General features: G+C 38.3%; 2 protein-coding genes across 6 annotated transcripts in view; one reads left to right on the forward strand and one right to left on the reverse strand.

Moving 5' to 3' along the window:
* Tace (ADAM 17-like protease Tace) overlaps nt 1-9,386 on the forward strand; it is a 55,538-nt gene extending 46,152 nt beyond the window's left edge. The window contains exon 13 of the mRNA XM_053787532.2: nt 14-9,386. Within this exon, the coding sequence (XP_053643507.2) occupies nt 14-155 (142 nt within the window). The 3' untranslated portion in view covers nt 156-9,386. The remainder of the gene's footprint in view (nt 1-13) is intronic.
* A 10,048-nt stretch (nt 9,387-19,434) lies between these two features.
* The window catches only part of LOC128696334 (uncharacterized), a 20,797-nt gene continuing 18,837 nt past the window's right edge, over nt 19,435-21,394 (reverse strand). For all 5 annotated transcript variants that reach the window (XM_070092353.1, XM_070092350.1, XM_070092351.1 and 2 more), the window contains exon 4: nt 19,435-21,394. This exon is cut by the window's right edge and continues 1,454 nt beyond it. The gene's annotated coding sequence lies outside the window, so the exon portion shown is untranslated.

The raw sequence follows: 21,394 nt of genomic DNA on the forward strand, positions 1-21,394 counted from the left end.
TCTGCATCCTCAGGGAATGTGAGCAATTTAGAAAGATTTTAGAGCACTGGAAGAGGAGGACTGAATGTCATGGTTTTAATAGACCCAAAATGACAACTTTAGCAGATGTTGTGGATGAATCTTCTGCCCACCTTCTAGCTACTACTACAACTTAGTTTTATCTTGTGCACAGGATTTTCGAGTACATGAGCACTATGTATTTGTGCACGAACTTGCACAATGCTTTTTAATGAGCATGCACGCATGTTTGTGTACATACACACATTACGTACTTGTTTGTACACATACATGCACACTACTAGTTAATGTAGATGCATGCATACCACTTGTTTAAGCATATTGTTGATTTTGAAATGCATAGTCTCACAAAGGTGCTAACTCTCTTTTGTATTATGAATGTATATTAGTTTGTAGCATTCTTGCTCTTTGCCTGAATAAGTTGTCTTAATAGACGGGTCATTACTTTGTTTATAAGCATTGTAACTCAACCAAAGATTGTTGCTACAAACTGCTAGTCAAACTGCCCCTTAATATGCTTTATCAATCTCTATATAGTTGAGGATGAAATTTGGCCTTTGCAAACTGGTATGTTGCTCTCAAAATTACTTAATACTGATTTTGTTTGCTTTAATTTTTTTTATATCCTCAAGCAGATATGATAAAACAACTAACTGACAAAATGGTGACCTTCCATAACAGAATTTACTGAGTTGGTAGCCATTTTCTCAGATGTTTTCATTATTTACACTATGAAAGATTATTTATTAAGAACCCTCAAAATATGATATATCTGCCCTTGTAGTAAATGGAAACCTTTAATAACCTATTCCAGAATTTTTGACAAAATTGGTTCAGATTTGCTAAACAGCTAACAAGAGGGTTGGTATATTGGTATATTCCTCGTGCAGTTTGACTGCACGAGGATCATTATGATTGCAATACAGTACAGTACACAAACATTGATATAATGCACACCCTAAACTGAGGTAATCCCATCTAGCTGTCTGTACCACAAGGGTGGTACATAAACCTAATGAGCATTGTACTGGATTGAGACACTTATGCAACATATGGAAATCTTTATTAACCCTTTCAGGGTCCAAGGCCCAAATCTGAAGTGGTGCCCCAGTGTCCAAGAATTTAAAAAAAAAAAAATTGTTATTTTTTCTTATGAAATGGTAGAGAATCTTTTTGTGAAGGTAATAAAACAAAAAGTACGAAATTTGATAGAAAATTGACGAAATTATGCTCTTGCAAATTTTGATGTGTCAGCAATATTTACGAATCGGCAATTTTGCCGACTTTGACTCCCATTTTAGGCCAATTACATTATTCCAGTCAACCAAATTCTTAGCTATTTCACTTGTTTTACCTCTATTCTATCGATTGTGCACAAGAAATCGCCAAGTCAACTGTTTCAACTACAAATTAAAATGATCGGAAATTGTTAATTTGGCCAATTTAACACAAAGTTCAAAATATTTCAATTTCAAAATAGGGTCCAGAATAAATAATGTAGGTATTCCTGGAACTAAACTAACATTTCCTCTGTTCATTAGTTACATTTTGAGGCTTTACAAATAAATTCCATTTTGATTTTTTATTCACATAATGAATTTTTATTCACACCAAAAAATAGAAGATTTACTGTTATGCAATACTGTAATAATTGTATAAATATCATCACCATATTTGTGAATGCATATTAGACCCACCAGCTGGTGTGTATTAGATGTGTGAGGTCGTTTGTTTACTCTTGAATATCGGCAAAAATTTAACATTTCTGCTACTTTGAGCTCAGTTTCAAGCCATTTCTAGTGCTAAAACCAATCAAAATCATCTCTATTTCTGTAATATGTCTTCCATTCTATCAAATGAGACCAAGAAATCACAAATACAACTATAAAAAACATACGAAAAAACACTGCAAATTAGCTGTTTTAATCGAAAAATCATGATTTCATTTTTTTTCTCTCATTATACACAGTGTGCTGCAGGATCTGTTTTATGTGGTGCACACATACCACATAGATGTATTCTCTCATATCTAGGCCCAAATGTATCACTCACAGTTTATCAGAGTGAGCTGAGCTCATGACGTAGATCTACGGTTTGGACCCTGAACGTAAAGCCGTAGATCTACGGGACGGACCCTCAAAGGGTTAAGGAAATATTTTGTCACACAGTGGCTTCATCAGTACAATCCAAGCAGAAAGGGGTAAGAAGAGTAGTAGTTTGAGGTAATCAGTCCCTCAGCCTGGAATCGATGTGTTCAGTCCATCACTCTTGTATAAAGTACAGCATGTGACTGGAGAAGAGGCTTATATTCTGTAGTCAGGTGAGTCGAAGCAGGAGGGGGCTGGATCACAGTGGAACCATTCACTAGTGTAAGTGGGTCTTCATCCAAAGGTTGGACAATTATTGAAGAATTCCTTGTATCAACACATCGATTCCAGACTGAGGGACTGATTACTGATTTGCTTTGTACTGGACTGATGAAGTCACTGTGTAGTGAAATGTTTCCTTAATAAAGATCCCCATACATTGCGTAAGTGTCTCAATCTTCAACTTGTTGGTTTTCAAAGCCATTTATCACAGCATTGTTCTGATTTTATGTTTGTCATGATTACATTAACCCTTTCAGGGTTTCAGCCGTACTAGTACGGCTTACGCACCAGGGTTTTTGACGTACTAGTACGCCTAAATTCTAGCGCCCTCAAATCTAATGAGAGAAAGTTGGTAGGCCTACATATGAAAGAATGGGTCTATGTGGTCAGTGTGCGTGGTATAAAAAAAATTCTGCAGCACAGTGCGTAATGAGAAAAAAAAACTTGGACTGTGTTTTTGGATTAAAACAGCGAATTTGCACTGTATTTTTGTGTGGTATTTATTGTTGTATTCTAGTTTTCCTGGTCTATTTTTATAGAATGGAAGACATATTACAGAAATTGAGATGATGTTAACTGGTTTTACAATGAAAAGTACCTTGAAATTGAGCTCAAAGTAGCAGAAATGTTCAATTTTTACCAAAGTTCAAAAGTAAACAAATCATGCTATGCGTCCAATACACGTCAACTGGTGAGTCTAATATTCTTTCACAAGTGCGCCGATATTATTGATACCATTTCTACACTAATGCAGTAGTCTGCATAACAGTAAATCTTCTATTTTTTTGTGAGAATAAAAATTCAAAGTGGAAAGCAAAAGAATGTAAGAGAGGCGTGGGGACATGACTAATGAACAGAGGAAATGTTATTTTAGTGCCTGGAATGTCTTTCTTGTTTATTCTGAACCCTATTCGGAAATTGGCATCTTTTGAAATTTGTGTGAAATTGGCAAAATTGCTAAAATCTGACCACTGTATTGGATAGTTGAAATCGGTAAATGGGTGGTTTCTTGCACTCATTCGATAGAAGAAAATGGAGTTCTAGCGAAATAGTTATGATTTCTGTCGACTAGTACACTGGAATTGGCCGAAAATAGGGCTCAAAGTGGGCAAAATCGCTAATATGTAAACATCGTCGAGATGTTTTCCATCAAATTTCATACTTTTGGTGTCATTATGATCGGGAAAAGATTCTCTATCTTTTCATAAGAAAAAATAATATTTTTTTTTTTTTAAATTTGGGCGACCCTGAGAACAAGTCTCTGAGAGGGCCTGTCGACCCTGAAAGGGTTAAGAGGGCTGAATGGTAACAGACCCAACTTTTCTGAGAAAATCCTGATTTGGTGTACACTGTATATGACAACAAGATAAATAACAAATAAACTATAATTACTGTACAGTAAGTCTAAATTATTATAATCATAACCTAACCTAAACCCATAAGGGTCATACAGCACTACACAGTAAATCTAAAACATATGGTAACCTGTCTGCCAAAATGCTGCATTAAATGTCCTATGCATTTAAATGTCCAGGTCTTGGGTATATACCCTGGTCTGAATTTAATATTACTAGTTTTTAACATATTGGCCATCTTTTGCTGTGATTTGGTGAGCACCCCCTTCCCTACAAAACAAAATCACTAGTCTTGCAATAAGTGTGCAGACACCACAATTCAAATGACCTTCCAAACTACAATATCCCCACCATTTCCTTCAGAGTGTAGGCATTGTATTTCTCATTTCCAGGACTCAAAACCAGCTAATAGGTTTCCCTGAATCCTTTCATAAATGTTACTCTGCTCATACTCCAACAGTACGTCAAGTCAAATAAAAAACCACTCACCTCCACTCCAGTCTAATACATTCACACAAGCCCGTTGGATGTTCAAGCCCCTGGCACTCTAAACCTCCTTTACTCCCTACCCTCCCTTCTTGGAAGGACTCCTACTCCTTCCTTATACATGTACCATAGATTTGTTTACCCTTTTAGTTATCCTATTTTGTTCCATCTGCGTAGATACCCGAACCACTTGGCCCTCTGAATTATGCTTTTTGGTAATCACTCACTATCTTCTAATTTCTATGCAATATTTTTGTGTATTTTTTTTTTAATTTATACTGGTAGACATAAAATCCATATTATAGAATTCTAAAATGCTGTGCTTATTTGAAGTGTGAAAAACAACTATGTTTATAAATAGTTTACTTGATTTTTGTAAAGATTAAATTTTCCATACCGAGATAATCATTATTCTCTTTGCTCGGTGCACTGTGTGCTGAGTCTTTGTGCTCTAAGTGTTTAATTATCATAGTGTTCATTATTTATGAATTACATCCCTTACTTTCATTAAAATGTATCTTATAATATTTACTATAATTGATTTATAATATTTATTATGTTATTTACATGTGTTGAAATTCTCACAGGTAATACAAACAACTCATTATCCATACTACAGCTTTTCTTAGTTTTCTAATAATGGTTTGTAATATTCCTTGAAACCTATAATAATATTTAATATTACAGAAAAAATATGTATTCACAATACCTGTATTGTCATACAGTATACAGTGGGCCCAAGCAAATTCGCGGTTCTGAATTCGTTGCTTCAGTAATTTGCAAATTTTTCCTTAGCACCTAACAAATAATTATTCACGGAAATCCCTGCAAATTCGCTGAATTCTTTTTTTTTGGCTTTTTTCTTGGCAATATATAATTTTTTATGCATTTTAATGCTAAATACGTATTAAGAAAATATAATTTAAATTATTACTGTATACGTATTTACCGTACATATACCAAAGAAAACAGGGTTGCATGAATTACAGTACGTATATCAAAGAAAACAGGCTTGGATGAATTAAAGTACATATGGGGGTAACATTGGTATTTTATATTCTAGCACTGCAGGAGACATAGCAGTACAGTACTGTATACGGGTGATGCATGAAGCTGAGTTTGAAATTAAACTGTTTTGGGGGCATATTTAGGGTTTAAACTATAAAAATCAGCAGTTATTGGCATTTTTTTAACTGTCCAGAATTTGCGGTTTTTCCAAATTTGCGGGTGGTCTTGGAATGTAACCCCTGCGAATTTGGGGGGACTACTGTATAGTACCCAGTAACTATTAAAGAGTAGGTTAATAACATGTGATGTGTTTTAATCTATATAGGTGTCTGTCCATTTCCACTTGCCTGTCCCACACTAATGTTTGCTGAAGCAAGATAATGAAATTAATTACAGTGTGAAGAATAAAAGTCAAAATGCCTAGGTTGTAACAGTTTACAAATAATTCACACATAGTGAGGATTTTTTTTTTATTTCTTAACTTAGGTTTCATTAATGGATTGTTATCGTTTGATATTCACTTTTCAGTCTGGGATTTAAATTTTGAACCCCAGCTTGTTTCGTGTGTTGATAAAACTTCAAAAATAGGTTAATGACTAGGTTATTTAAAAGGACACATGCAACTAATGCGACATATTACTGTAGCAACTTTTCACTCTCCAAAAGCTTTGTCAAGCCATAATGGCTTAACAAAGCTCCTGGAGAGCAGAACATTGCCACAATAAAATGTCACATTAGGGTTATGTATCCTTTTACCTAACATATTGTTAGTAATTCTACCATTATTATTCACTTTTTATTAAACATAGTCTTTAAGTTAAAGAAACAGGTCACAAGTCATGATCAAAGTAAATCTTCATTATTGTAAACACTATAATCAGTATATAAGTGGCCTGGTGGCTAAAGCTCCCGCTTCACACACGGAGGGCCCGGGTTCGATTCCCGGCGGGTGGAAACATTTCGACATGTTGTCCTGTTCATCTAGCAGCAAATAGGTACCTGGGTGTTAGTCGACTGGTGTGGGTCGCATCCTGGGGGACAAGATTGAGGACCCCAGTGGAAATAAGTTAGACAGTCCTCGATGACGCACTGACTTTCTTGGGTTATCCTGGGTGGCTAAACCTCCGGGGTTAAAAATCCGAACGAAAACTCTCTCTCTCTCTCTCTCTCTCAAATGCTGATCAGTACAGTAATTTTTATTATGGCGTGTCGAGGGTGTCACACCTTTACGTTACAGATCATAGCTTCAAAGCTTTACATTTATTTATTGATTTTATTATTTATTAACACACTGGCCGATTCCCACCAAGGCAGGGTGGCCCGAAAAAGAAAAACTTTCACCATCATTCACTCCATCACTGTCTTGCCAGAAGGGTGCTTTACACTACAGTTTTTAAACTGCAACATTAACACCCCTCCTTCAGAGTGCAGGAACTGTACTTCCTTTCTAGACTTCGCAAATTAAAATTCCTCATTCTTTTGTTACATTGCTGTAAGCTATAAAAATTAATCATCTCCCTTAAGGCTGATTGATTGCAGGTTACACCATCTCCAGATTTTGTCTTCACTTAACTGTACAGCCAGTAGACCCTTCTTGGCCTGTATCTGCCCTGGTCTTGTGTAAGTTGGAATAATGGAACTTGATATACCATTCATCCTCAGTCTCTTACAAGCTGGAGGCTATCCATATAGTTGTGTTTGGGGAGTTTTCAGGCCTTTTCTGTTAATAGTTTTAATGTAAGTTTAATGCTCTTGTTGCAGGATTGCTACATTTCCATGATCTTCAGAGTTTGATCATTTATGTTATTAGCCCCTTTTTACTGCAAACCTTTGTTCTCTTCATTCAGTCCTTGGCAAATTCTTTTTCTTTTCTGTTAAACTGTTTGTTCCGATTTCTCTCTTCAACTTTGGGAAATCATCATGGTCCATAGTCTCTCCTCTCTCCTTTGGTCTGGCTTTCTCTCTCTCAAGCATTTTCTGATCACACTTGGATGCAGAAACTGTGTACGTTCATAATTCAAGGTAGTCTTCAGGGGTGAAGTACACTGCTATTTTTTTCTGATCAAACTTTTTTGGGGCACTTGCTACAGTCTGCCAGTAACTTAACTGTTGAGTAATATGGCATCTACAGCCACCATCCATATTGCAATCATGTCTACCTCAGCATTGGTCATTTCTGATTTTCACAGTGCACTGCAAGAGCTCCATCTCAGTTCCGTCTATTTCTTCTCACATTAATTTGCATTTAGAGAAGGTTCTATCACTTGTTTAGTAAGACATAAAACAGTTTCCTTATGCTGTATCACTAGGTATTCCGACATTTCAAGCAATGAGCTTGCAAAGACTTTTGAATGTCGATGGATCAGGATCTTCTGACCTTCCATGGGTAGGTATCCTTTTTAGATTTTGGGGAGAAATTTTCACACAGCTCTTGTATGCTCACTGGCAAAATCAATGGTCCATACTTATAATCAACCTAATAATTTTTTTTCCCTCCTTAAGACCTCATCCAAACTTTTAGTAATGCTCCCCACATTGATGCTTGTGGGCAATTGTTCTTTTCTATGTACGATATTAAACATTCCCAATGTGCTTAAGGTTATGTTAGTGAAGTGGGGTGCCCATCCATATGTGAAAGCTGCTAAGGCTTTGTAATGATACAGCATGTCTTGATACTGTACTATATATTGCTCTAAGTCTCTAAAAGTGTGGCAACCTTTTTTTTTTTTTTTTTTTGACTTGGTGCTTTAGTAAGTTCACTCTGAGATCTCTTGTTTTTTATTTCTAAAAGTAGCAACAATGGCATCATTGCTTTACTATTTTTTATCTGACAATGGTTACTCTCCTAACTTTCTACATCATAGATCTTCTCCTGCCTCCTACTGCACTCTCACCTATATTTTCCAATCATATCTTCTGATGTACATTTTTGTATTAGGTGTGGCACTTTTTCAGTTTAATTATTAAATCTTTAGTGTAAGGTAAACAGTCGCAATTTTTTTAAATGCTGTAATTTATTTTTACCTTATAGGTCATTGCAAGCATTAGGTATGCCTCAGTGCTGCATGGAAAGACACACTACCAGGAGAAAATGTGTTACATAAAGCCATTAATGTAAATTAGTACAGTAATCTGTTGAGATGGTGTAAGCTGTTTGTTCTGTTTTAATATGATTTGTTACAGAAAAATCTATGCCTATATCAAGTCTCTGGTACCTGGAAATATTTTAGTGTTTGCTTAATAAAGCACTAACCGTCATCCTTTTAATCATTTATTTTTATTTCCCCATGAGGAAGTGAGTTAGAATCCCTCCCTTGTAAACCATGTGTTGAAAAAGGAAAGGATTTTTTTTTTCCTGGATCACCCTGTCTAGGTAGAAAACACCCAGCAATTTAAAAAAATTGTACATTTTCTCTCATTTGTAATTTAATTTTGCTAGTGAAGCAAAAATATTTATAATTTATAACTGTACTACAATGATACCTTTATTTGGAATGATGCACTCATAGAGGTGTTTGAATTTTGGACATCCATGAATTTTAAACTGGATATGACTTTTCATTTTGGGTGATAAAATTCTGGATATGAGAGAATTTTTCAAAATTCTGAAAAACATTTTTCCTTATTTGGAATAAATTATGGTAGAGTACAATATAACCTTTATTAAAACAATTAAAATTTATAATTTTTACTCTTATTTTAAGAAAATAAGAATTTTTAGTTTAATTTCTAATTCAAAATTAAATATGATCATATGCAGAAAATTGCTCGCATTTTCCAAAATTCAAATTGGAATTTTGGATTATGTTATATTATCATCAATACTGTATTTGGAGAATTCCAGGTGAATGAGTGCTTTATCACTACTGTTCATGTTTTGAAAGTTCTAGAATAATCAACGGCTGTGATAATTTTTTTCTTACATTATTTCTAGCATGTTTAGGAATAAATTTTTTGGGGGGTTTCTAGATTCATGAAAGTTTTTGATTTAGGTACTATATAAAAAAAAATACATATACTGTACATGTAATATAACTGTTAATACCAGCTCCTCAGATTAAGCCCTATGATTTTATAAGTGTACAACATGTACAGTAATTGTGCGTTCAAAGAAAGAAGTAATTATGTAGAACAATAAAAATTATTGGTATTAATATGTTTGATTACCTCTTTATAAATATATTTGTCATCTTACTGTGATGGTGGTGGTGAGGTTTAAGTTCCTGAGTGCCTCATTAAGATCCCATTATCATCATGGGGGAGTGTAAAACCTGTAGGGAAACTTAAGATCCCAGCAACCCATTTTTTACTTCTATAACACTCAAAGGAGGTTCTTTCATATACTGGTGAGGGACTCTTGATCTGGGGAATTAGATCAGTCTGTTGCTTCCTTGGACTGAACCTGACTGCCTCCTATTTAAATCACCAAGCACTATGACTTCTGGGAGTTTAGAGCTCTTCCATAAATGTAAATGGGGGATGTTCAGCATGTTCAAAAATAATCAATTTCCTTAAACAGCAGAGATTTCTCCTGACAATTTTTTTTTAACACTACCATCTCCCACCAAGGTAGGATGATCCAAAAAAGAAACACTTTCACTATCATTTAAACATCACTGTCTTTGCAGAGGCACTCCAAACAGCCAATATCCCAAACCCCTCCTTTAAAGTGCAAGCACTGTAATTCCCACCTCCAGGACTGGTCCAGCTAGCCAGTCTCCCAGAATCCCTTTGCAAAATATTATCCTGCTCACACTCCAAAAGTTCGTCAGGTCCCAAAAACTATTTGTCTCCACTCATAACATGCTCGTACATGCCTGCTGCATGCCTAAGCCCCTTGTACACAAAACCTCTTTTACCCCATCTATTCTTTCCTAGGACGACCCATACCTCTCCTCTCTACTACAGATTTCAACACACTCATTTTATTTTTGCTCCACCCTGTCTAAATGACCTAACCACCTCAACAACCCCTCTTCAGCCCTCTGAATAATACTTTTAGTAACTCCACACATTCAACTAATTTCCACACTATGAACTTTCTGCATAATATTTACACCACACATTGCACTTAGATATGACATCTCCACTGCCTCCAGCCTCCTCCTTGGTGCAGCATTTACAACCCATGCTTTACACCCATATAAGAGTGTTGGTACCACTATACTCTTGTACATTCTCTTTTTTGGCTCCACAGATAACATTTTTTTTTTTTTTGTCTCCACAGATGCCACAACACACCACTCGCCTTTTTTTCTTCATCAATTCTATGGTTAACTTCATCCTTCATAAACCCATCTCCTGACAAGTCTACTCCCAAATATCTGAACACATTCACTCCCTCCAATGTGATATCCAGTTTTTCTTTACCTAACTTGTTTAATACCCTCATCACCTTACTCTTATCTATGTTCACTTTCAACTTTCTTCCTTTACACACCCTCCCAAACTCATCCACTAACCTTTGCAACTTCTCTTTAGAATATCCCAAAAGCACAGTATCATCAGCAAAAAGTAACTCAACTCCCATTTTGTATTTGAGTCCCCATAATTTAATCCCATCCCTCTCCTCAACACCCTGGAATTTACTTCTTTTACAACTCCACCTATATACTAAACAACCATGGTGATGTTACACATTCCTGTCTAAGACCTACTTTTACTGGAAAGTAGTCTCCCTCTCTCCTACACACCCTAACCTGAGCCTCACTATCCTCATAAAAACTCTTTACAGCATTTAATAACTTACTACCTATTCCATACACCTGCAACACCTGCCATATTGCTTCCCTATTCACCCTACCATATGACTTTTCTAAATCTATAAATGCAATGAAAACTTCCCTACCTTTATATAAATATTGTTCACTTGGTCTACACATCCCCTACCCATTCTTAAGCCTTTTTTTTATTGTGACTTACTGACTATGACTTAGTGGAATTATGGATATGGTTGGGACTGCAACTATTTAACTTTCTTGTGATTGTGATTATATCTGTAACATGACTGTAAATTAGTGACAATACTAAATTTGCATTATTATTATTATTTTTCATGCAAGGCACTAAACCTGTAGGGATATCATACAGAAGCTGAGTATTGGGAAGTAATCAGGATTGATCTGAGAAAGGGGAGGGTAGCTCTAGTTCCCTGGGCAAACAGCCATTCACTGGCATCATGGCACCCCTTTCCCATTCCATTCCTTCAAGGAGTACTGGTATTAGTAGTTTTGTAAAAGATGAAAATTGGTAATGACAGTAGTGACTTATGATATTAGCAAGCTTTAATGTTAAATGTGCTGAATAGCTAAGGCTCTAGTACAGTACAGTACTACTCTACTTTAAAACTGTATAAGTATTCTGAAGGTTGTTGAGGAGTGGGCACAAAGCATTCCAGGAACTAGGACTTTGCTTTATATGTAAACTTCATTTTTATGCTCACAACCATTAAATATATTAAATGTATTCAAGATATGCTCATATGCCAGAATCCTCATTACCTGTAATCTTACGCCAATCTGTAATCCTCAAAATGGTTATAAACTCGGTAAGTGTTCATTGTAATTCCTCAATTTATTGTTACAACCACTTTGAGACCATATATACGAGCAATCAATTAATTATTACCTTATTAGTATTAAGACAAGCTTAAGTTTGCCCAAAATGCTCTTCATACAAAGGGGCTTTCTGCATGCACACTTAAATGTCACCCACCTCTGTACAAACATGGTATCATGTAGAAATACAATCTTTAATCTATGAATCATGTGTGTATCTTGAGCATACTTGCCTTTTGAGCTTGTCTAAAGGAGTTGTAATCCCCAGTAGTTTTTCTTGATGAAGGGCATTCTTGGGTACATAAACCTGTACTACATTTTCTTGTCAAAATTCCTGAAACTTGGATTTTATAGTAAGCACATAAAGTCTACTTGGATCCTCCCTTGCACTCTCAATACCTTGTTTGAAAAACTCTGTTATGGTTATTAATGAGTCACAGCTTGAAGTTAGGCAAAATGGTGCAGCAAGTGCATAGATGGGCTACTTCAGAATGCTGACAGGGTGTCTTGGAGGAAGTGTCTGGTTGAGAAGTGACCGAAGAGGGGAGGCAACAGAAGTAACAAGTACTATACTGGTTGATCAGCACCACATAGCTGTTCACATACCCTACCAACAATTCTTGAAGTTTACATTCAGCATCACCAGATAATATAATAATATCTTTATTTCTACAAGTACATGTACAAGGTATACAGGCCTAGCTGACATCAATGACACTACTATATAGAAAGCTGCTTGTTATGCTAAGCATTTTGGGCAAATTAGGTCAGTTTTGTCCCAGGAAAAGACCCACACCAGTTGACTAACACCCAGGTATCCATTTTATACTGAAGGTTGAACAATGTCAACACATTTATCAGTGCAGGTTCATCATTGCTCAATCCTTATGTAAATGTTTTTTGCTGGACTATAAGAAACAAGAAAGGAAAATAATTTGATAAATTCAATTAAGAAAAGGATCCCTGGCCATTTTTTCTAGAAATAATTAAACACTAAACAGTATGTTATTATTATTACATTACAATTAACAGTGTTGCATGACCCTGATGGATTTAGCACTTAGTTTTGATTATAAAAATAATATATTACAATTACTATTGTTATGAAGCTTATCGAGGAAGGTGCTTTGATGCCTGTTAGTGGGGGAGGGGGGGGTTCCTTCTAGGGCTGAAGGGCATGAGAGAAGTATGGAATAGTGAGTATTAAATGGTAGGACCTTTCAAGGCTCTTGATAAAAAAACTGAGATACCTTCCCTTTCTATGGATCGTACCTGAGTGCCTCCCATATCTCGGTGCTGTATGACTTACTGGTTTAGCATGCTACCATGATTATAATAATACATAATAAGTTTTTACGAAGTAGAAGTGATGCAAGGAGGGAAGAGTATATGGAGAAAAAGAGAGAGGTTAAGAGAGTGGTGAAGCAATGTAAAAAGAGAGCAAATGAGAGAGTGGGTGAGAGGTTATCAACAAATTTTGTTGAAAATAAGAAAAAGTTTTGGAGTGAGATTAACAAGTTAAGGAAGCCTAGAGAACAAATGGATTTGTCAGTTAAAAATAGGAGAGGAGAGTTAGAGGTATTGGGAAGATGGAAGGAATATTTTGAGGAATTGTTAAATGTTGATGAAGATAGGGAAGCTGTGATTTCGTGTAAAGGGCAAGGAGGAATAACATCTTGTAGGAGTGAGGAAGAGCCAGTTGTGAGTGTGGGTGAAGTTCGTGAGGCAGTACGTAAAATGAAAGGGGGTAAAGCAGCCGGGATTGATGGGATAAAGATAGAAATGTTAAAAGCAGGTGGGGATATAGTTTTGAAGTGGTTGGTGCAATTATTTAATAAATGTATGGAAGAGGGTAAGGTACCTAGGGATTGGCAGAGAGCATGCATAGTTCCTTTGTATAAAGGCAAAGGGGACAAAAGAGAGTGCAAAAATTATAGGGGAATAAGTCTGTTGAGTATACCTGGTAAAGTGTATGGTAGAGTTATTATTGAAAGAATTAAGAGTAAGACAGAGAATAGGATAGCAGATGAACAAGGAGGCTTTAGGAATAGAAGGGGGTGTGTGGACCAGGTGTTTACAGTGAAACATATAAGTGAACAGTATTTAGATAAGGCTAAAGAGGTTTTTGTGGCATTTATGGATTTGGAAAAGGCATATGACAGGGTGGCTAGGGGGGCAATGTGGCAGATGTTGCAGGTGTATGGTGTAGGAGGTAGGTTACTGAAAGCAGTGAAGAGTTTGTACGAGGATAGTGAGGCTCAAGTTAGAGTATGTAGGAAAGAGGGAGATTATTTCCCAGTAAAAGTAGGCCTTAGACAAGGATGTGTGATGTCATCGTGGTTGTTTAATATATTTATAGATGGGGTTGTAAGAGAAGTAAATGCGAGGGTCTTGGCAAGAGGCGTGGAGTTAAAAGATAAAGAATCACACATAAAGTGGGAGTTGTCACAGTTACTCTTTGCTGATGACACTGTGCTTTTGGGAGATTCTGCAGAGAAGTTGCAGAGGTTGGTGGATGAATTTGGTAGGGTATGCAAAAGAAGAAAATTAAAAGTGAATACAGGAAAAAGTAAGGTTTTGAGGATAACAAAAAGATTAGGTGATGAAAGATTGGATATCAGATTGGAGGGAGAGAGCATGGAGGAGGTGAATGTATTCAGATATTTGGGAGTGGACGTGTCAGCGGATGGGTCTATGAAAGATGAGGTGAATCATAGAATTGATGAGGGGAAAAGGGTGATCGGTGCACTCAGGAGTCTGTGGAGACAAAGAACTTTGTCTTTGGAGGCAAAGAGGGGAATGTATGAGAGTATAGTTTTACCAACGCTCTTATATGGGTGTGAAGCATGGGTGATGAATGTTGCAGCGAGGAGAAGGCTGGAGGCAGTGGAGATGTCATGTCTGAGGGCAATGTGTGGTGTGAATATAATGCAGAGAATTCGTAGTTTGGAAGTTAGGAGGAGGTGCGGGATTACCAAAACTGTTGTCCAGAGGGCAGAGGAAGGGTTGTTGAGGTGGTTCGGACATGTAGAGAGAATGGAGCGAAACAGAATGACTTCAAGAGTGTATCAGTCTGTAGTGGAAGGAAGGCAGGGTAGGGGTTGGCCTAGGAAAGGTTGGAGGGAGGGGGTAAAGGAGGTTTTGTGTGCGAGGGGCTTGGACTTCCAGCAGGCATGCGTGAGCGTGTTTGATAGGAGTGAATGGAGACAAATGGTTTTTAATGCTTGACGTGCTGTTGGAGTGTGAGCAAAGTAACATTTATGAAGGGATTCAGGGAAACCGGCAGGCCGGACTTGAGTCCTGGAGATGGGAAGTACAGTGCCTGCACTCTGAAGGAGGGGTGTTAATGTTGCAGTTTAAAAACTGCAGTGTAAAGCACCCTTCTGGCAAGACAGTGATGGAGTGAATGATGGTGAAAGTTTTTATTTTTCGGGCCACCCTGCCTTGGTGGGAATCGGCCAGTGTGTTAATAAAAAAAAATAATAATAATTGGAATACATTACCATGATGAGATGCCCAACCTGAAAATTCCTGAAGGGTTCTCAACTGTATCACAGTAGATTAACAGGGCCCTGATTCTTGGGGTTGAAGTTGTGCCTAGCCCTGAGATCTCCCGGATAATCACCCCGTCCCCCACATGCACATGTACATGAAGGGCTTGTGGCTGCTCTGGAAGAACACATCCTGAAGAAAGAATACAGCATGCCTCAGTCTTTCATTCTCTCCCTCTGGATTATTATTATTATTATACTATTATAATCATGGGGGGAGCGCTAAATCCGTAGGATTATAGAGCGCATGTGGAGGGAGGGGGTTTACCTGGAGTTTACCTGGAAAGGGTTTCGGGGGTCAACGCCCCTGCGGCCCGGTCTAAGACCAGGCCTCATGGTGGATCAGGGTCTGATCAACCAGGCTGTTACTGCTGGCCACATGCAAGCTGACGTACGAACCACAGCCCAATTGGTCAGGTACTGACTTTAGGTGCCTGTCCAGTGCCTTCTTGAAGACAGCCAGGGGTCTATTGGTAATCCCCCTTATGTATGCTGGGAGGCAATTGAACAGTCTTGGGCCCCAGACATTTATTGTGTTGTCTCTCAGTGTAGTCGTGACACCCCTGGTTTTCATTGGGGGAAAGTTGCATCTCCTGCCTAGTCTTTTGCTTTCACATGGAGTGATTTTCGTGTGCAGGTTTGGTACCAATCCCTCCAGGACCTTCCAAGTGTATATTATCATGTATCTCTCTCACCTGCGTTCGAGGGAATACAGATCAAGGGCCTTCAACCGTTCCCAGTAGTTTAGGTGCCTTATTACACTTACGTGTGCCGTGAAAGTTCTTTGTACACTCTCCAGGTCTGCAATGTCGCCAGCCTTGAAGGGGGCCGTTAGTGTACAGCAGTATTCCAGCCTAGAGCCCCTCAAGGAAGATTCCTTGATGTTGGTGAGGGGCTCTTGATTTAGGGAATTGGATCTGTGCTCCAGTTCCCCGAATTAAGCCTGAATGCCTTCCACATCCCCCCCCCAGGCGCTGTATAATCCTCCGGGTTTAGCGCTTCCCCCTTGATTATAATAATAATCCAGCCTAGAGAGCACAAGCGATTTGAAGAGAATCATCATGGGCTTAGCGTCCCTAGTTTTGAAGGTTCTCATTATCCATCCTATCATTTTCCTAGCGGATAAGGTAGATACATTGTTGTGGTCTTTGAAGGCGAGATCCTCTGACATTATCATTCCCAGGTCCTTCACACTACTTTTCCGCTCTATTGTATGGTTAGAATTTGTGGTATACCCTGACACATTTTTAATTTCTTCAAGTTTTCCATATCTGAGTAGTTGAAATTTCTCCTCGTTGAACTTCATAATGTTTTGAGTGGCCCATTCGAAGATTTGGTTGATGTCCGCTTGGAGTCTCGCGGTGTCTTCGATGGAGGTCACTGTCATGGTGATCCAGGTGTCATCCGCAAAGGAAGACACGGAGCTATGGGTTACATCTCTGTCTATGTCAGAAATGGTGATGAGGAATAGAATGGGAGCGAGTACTGTGCCTTGTGGAACATAGCTTTTTACCGTGGCTGCCTGGGACTTTGTTTACTATTACTCTTTGTGTTTTATTTGTCAGGAAGTTGTAGATCCATCTACCAACTTTTCCCGTTATTCCTTTATCCCGCATTTTGTGTGCTATTACACCATGGTCACACTTGTCGAAGGTATTCAGGCTCAATTCAGGGAACTGAAGCACAGATCCAATTCCATAGATCAAGAGCCCCTCACCAGCGTCAAGGAACCTCCCTTGAGGGGTCACTCTCTGGAGTGGTGCTCATACAGTTGAAGTCTATGATAGTCTTTAATTTTTGAAAACCAGATATGTTGGGCCAGGATCCCTCCCAGTATAGACCCCCGAGTTCTTATTAGTTTCATTTGTAAATTAGAAGAATGTTTAATTAATAGACTAGTGTGGAACTTGGAGAGAATTGAATATCCTCACATCAGTTTGGATACAGAAGACACTATTCTACTAAATAACAAAAAAAAGGCACAATACCGTGACTGGAACGATGCATAAATAACCCACACATAGAAGAGAGGAGCTTACGACGACGTTTCGGTCCGACTTGGACCAAGTCGGACCGAAACATCGTCGTAAGCTCCTCTTTTCTATGTGCGGGTTATTTGTGCGCTATTCTACTACTGAGCTTCTAATCCGGCTTGATTCAATCATTTGCAGTGTCTTTCTCGAAAGTCAGTTTGTTCTTGCAGTTTCCTATATACTTAAAAGAAGCTTTTAGTATGGTATGGAGACATTATTGTACATCTTATCTCAGGTCCATTCATACAGAGATTTAAGAATAGGTTTGACAGACTTAATTATGGGGGAGCGCTAAACCCGTAGGATTATACAGCGCATGTGGGGGGGATGGAAGGTATTCAAGCTCAATTCAGGGAACTGGAGCACAGATCCAATTCCCTAGATCAAGAGCCCCTCACCAGTGTCAAGGAACCTCCCTTGAGGTGTAGGTATGACAGAGTTCACGCACCCTGGAAAGTGAAAAGAGTAGCGGCCAGAAGAGAAGCGGGTCCAAGAGCTGAGAATCGCAATTATGGTAGCACAATTAGATGAGTACTACGCCGCTTCAAAGAGATATATACTCACGTATATTTTACCGTGCAATACTGACAAAAATGTCAAATGTGCAACTATACACTTTAATTACTCTCTCCTTCAATGTCTAAGCAACATACATCAATGTTAAATGATTGAAGCCAAACAGAAGAAGCTTTTGAAAGTCAGTAGACCCATTCCAAGAATCTTGGAATGATGTTAAGTGTGGAAATGGAATTCGGAAATGGGTTGTGTAACATCAATCACAGGGAATCTGAACACGTGAATACTTGCATTTATCTTGCCTTAGTTGCGGTAGTACACCCGAGTTGAAAATTTGGTCGATCATAGAGGCTTTTTCTGTAAGACACCTGCAGATAAAGGACACACCTGGAGACGGATGATACACCTGGAGACGTATGATACACCTGGAGACGGATGACACACCTGGAGACGGATGACACACCTGGAGACGTATGACGCACCTGGAGACGGATGACATACCTGGAGACGGATGACACACCTGGAGACGGATGACACACCTGGAGACGGATGACACACCTGGAGACGGATGACACACCTGGAGACAGATGACATACCTGGAGACGGATGACACACCTGGAGACGGATGACACACCTGGAGACGGATGACACACCTGCAGACAGATGACACACCTGGAGACAGATGACACACCTGGAGACGGATGACACACCTGGAGACGGAGGATACACCTGGAGACGGATGACACACCTGGAGACGGAGGACACACCCGGAGACGGAGGACACACCTGGAGACGGAAGCACACCTGGAGACCTGGAGCCTTGACAAGAATAGCTATAGCATGTTTATACTCTTCTCTTAATGTGGCTACACAACTACAATTCTTCTGTGTAACAATATCCGAAAATATAATAACCGAGAGATGAATTCTCTCAGTGTATACACACTTCGAGTTTATTTTAATCTGTTATTAAGGATTAAAGTATTCTTGACTGGTGGTGAATAATGATATGAAGCCTTAACCAACTAGCCACATCTCTTACTAGTCAAGGAGGGATGGTACAGGAAAAGAGGGTTATGTGGGAGGGAAAGTGTGGGGCATCGGGGCCACGATGCCCCACACGTACCCTTCACACGATGAGGATCCGGGTTCGATTCCCGGCGAAGGGGCGGAAACATTGGACGTGTTTCCTTACACCTGTTGTCTATGTTCACCCATCAGTAAAATGGGTACCTGGGTGTTAGTGGACTGGTGTGGGTCGCATCCTGGGACAAAACTGACCTAATTTACCCGAAATGCTCTGCACAACAAGCGGTTTTCTATATAATAGTATGTTATTGATGTCAGCTATGGTCTGTATACCTTGTACATGTAGAAATGAAGATATTATTATTATTATTATTATTATTATTATTATTATTATTATTATTATTATTATTATTATTAATCACTATATAGGTCGTGTGGTATGGTGAACAGTGACAAACATTTTCGTGTTTTTTTTTTTGTGTGTAACAATTGGATAAAGAAAACAAGTAATATTATCTTTTATTTCAACATTTTATTTTCCTATCTCTTTAACCTAAAATAATACACTACTGTATTGTAAACAGGATTTATCCCATAGATAAACGATATAACACGGAACTATAACATACGGGGAAAAATAATATTAATTAATAGAAAATAAGTTGCATATTTTACCTCTCGTAATATAGGCATTATTATTATTAACAGCACTACTGATAATAGCATTGATATTACTGATAATAGCATTGATACTACTGATAATAGCATTGGCATTGTCGCTAGTATCACTGACACAACTGATATTATCAATGCCATTTTTAACCCTCGGTGTTAAAAATCCGAATAAAAACTTATCTTATTAATGATTAGGCAGTGCTAAGCATAATACATCTGAATATAACTGCATGGGGAACTTTAACACTAAATGAGAGAGAGAGAGAGAGAGAGAGAGAGAGAGAGAGAGAGAGAGAGAGAGAGAGAGAAATATGAGGGAGCTGACTCAGAGGAGTCTTAACAACTCTTAGCTTATAAACAATTCAAGGAAATTTCATAATTAATCAAGAGAGAAAAGACTAGAGCAAAATACTCTGGTAACTGAATGAAACCCTGAAAAGGTCCAGTTAAAAATGGTGTAAGTCGGACCAAAAAGTCGTCATCAGCCTTTCTCACCTGTGTGCGGGTTATTTGTTTATTGTTCCAGTCACGGTATTGTGCCATTTTGTTCTTTATAAATGGTTCTGCCCTATTTATGTAAGTAAAATAAATGTTGATGCTTTCATACGTTAGTTACGTTACCTCAGTGTCATCTGAGTCGTTAGTGATATGGCGTTAGTATTTGCTTTTACCTGTGATAACAAATGTACCCCTGAAACACCTGTAATTTACAACCTGTAAATATTGTAAGGCTGCAGGTGTGGTGATGTCTTAGTTTATTATTATTTACGACTCATTACTTCAATGAGTAGTGCGTGTGTGCGCTGGTGTCATAATCTTGAAGGTGTGGTGTGAGATGGTGTCATATTCTTGAAGGTGTGGTGTGAGATGGTGTCATATTCTTGAAGTTGTGGTGTGAGATGGTGTCATATTCTTGAAGGTGTGGTGTGAGATGGTGTCATATTCTTGAAGGTGTGGTGTGAGATGGTGTCATATTCTTGTAGGTGTGGTGTGAGATGGTGTTATATTGAAGAATGTGGGGAGACATGATGGAAGTGTGTAAGTGGAAGATGGGTATTAACATAGGGGATATAAATAAGGTCTTGAGGATATCTCTCCAAGAGAGAATCCGCAATAAGGGATTCAAATTAGACAAGTTTAGATTTAGAAAGGATATAGGAAAGTATTGGTTTGGAAATAGGGTAGTTGAAGAGTGGAACAGTCTGCCTAGTAGGGTTATTGAAGCTAAAACCTTGGTTAGTATCAAATTGAGGTGATCAATACATGATGAGAGGGGTTAGATTTGAGCGGGACTTACACAAGAATAAATAGAATTACCAAAGCTTATTGCTGGGTAGCGTTGAAAATTGGGTTGGGAAAATATTTTGTTAGTGGAATGGATTGTGAAGGACCTGCCTAGTATGGGCCAACAGGCCTGCTGCAGTGTTCCTCCTTTATTATGTTCTTATGTGAGATGGTGTCATATTCTTGTAGGTGTGGTGTGAGATGGTGTCATATTCTTGAAGGTGTGGTGTGAGATGGTGTCATATTCTTGTAGGTGTGGTGTGAGATGGTGTCATATTCTTGTAGGTGTGGTGTGAGATGGTGTCATTCTTGTATGTGTGGTGTGAGATGGTGTCATATTCTTGAAGGTTTGGTGTGAGATGGTGTCATATTCTTGTAGGTGTGGTGTGAGATGGTGTCATATTCTTGTAGGTGTGGTGTGAGATGGTGTCATATTCTTGTAGGTGTGGTGTGAGATGGTGTCATATTCTTGTAGGTGTGGTGTGAGATGGTGTCATATTCTTGAAGGTGTGG

This window comes from Cherax quadricarinatus, chromosome 39 (assembly GCF_038502225.1).
Source record: "Cherax quadricarinatus isolate ZL_2023a chromosome 39, ASM3850222v1, whole genome shotgun sequence".
NCBI lineage: Eukaryota > Metazoa > Arthropoda > Malacostraca > Decapoda > Parastacidae > Cherax > Cherax quadricarinatus.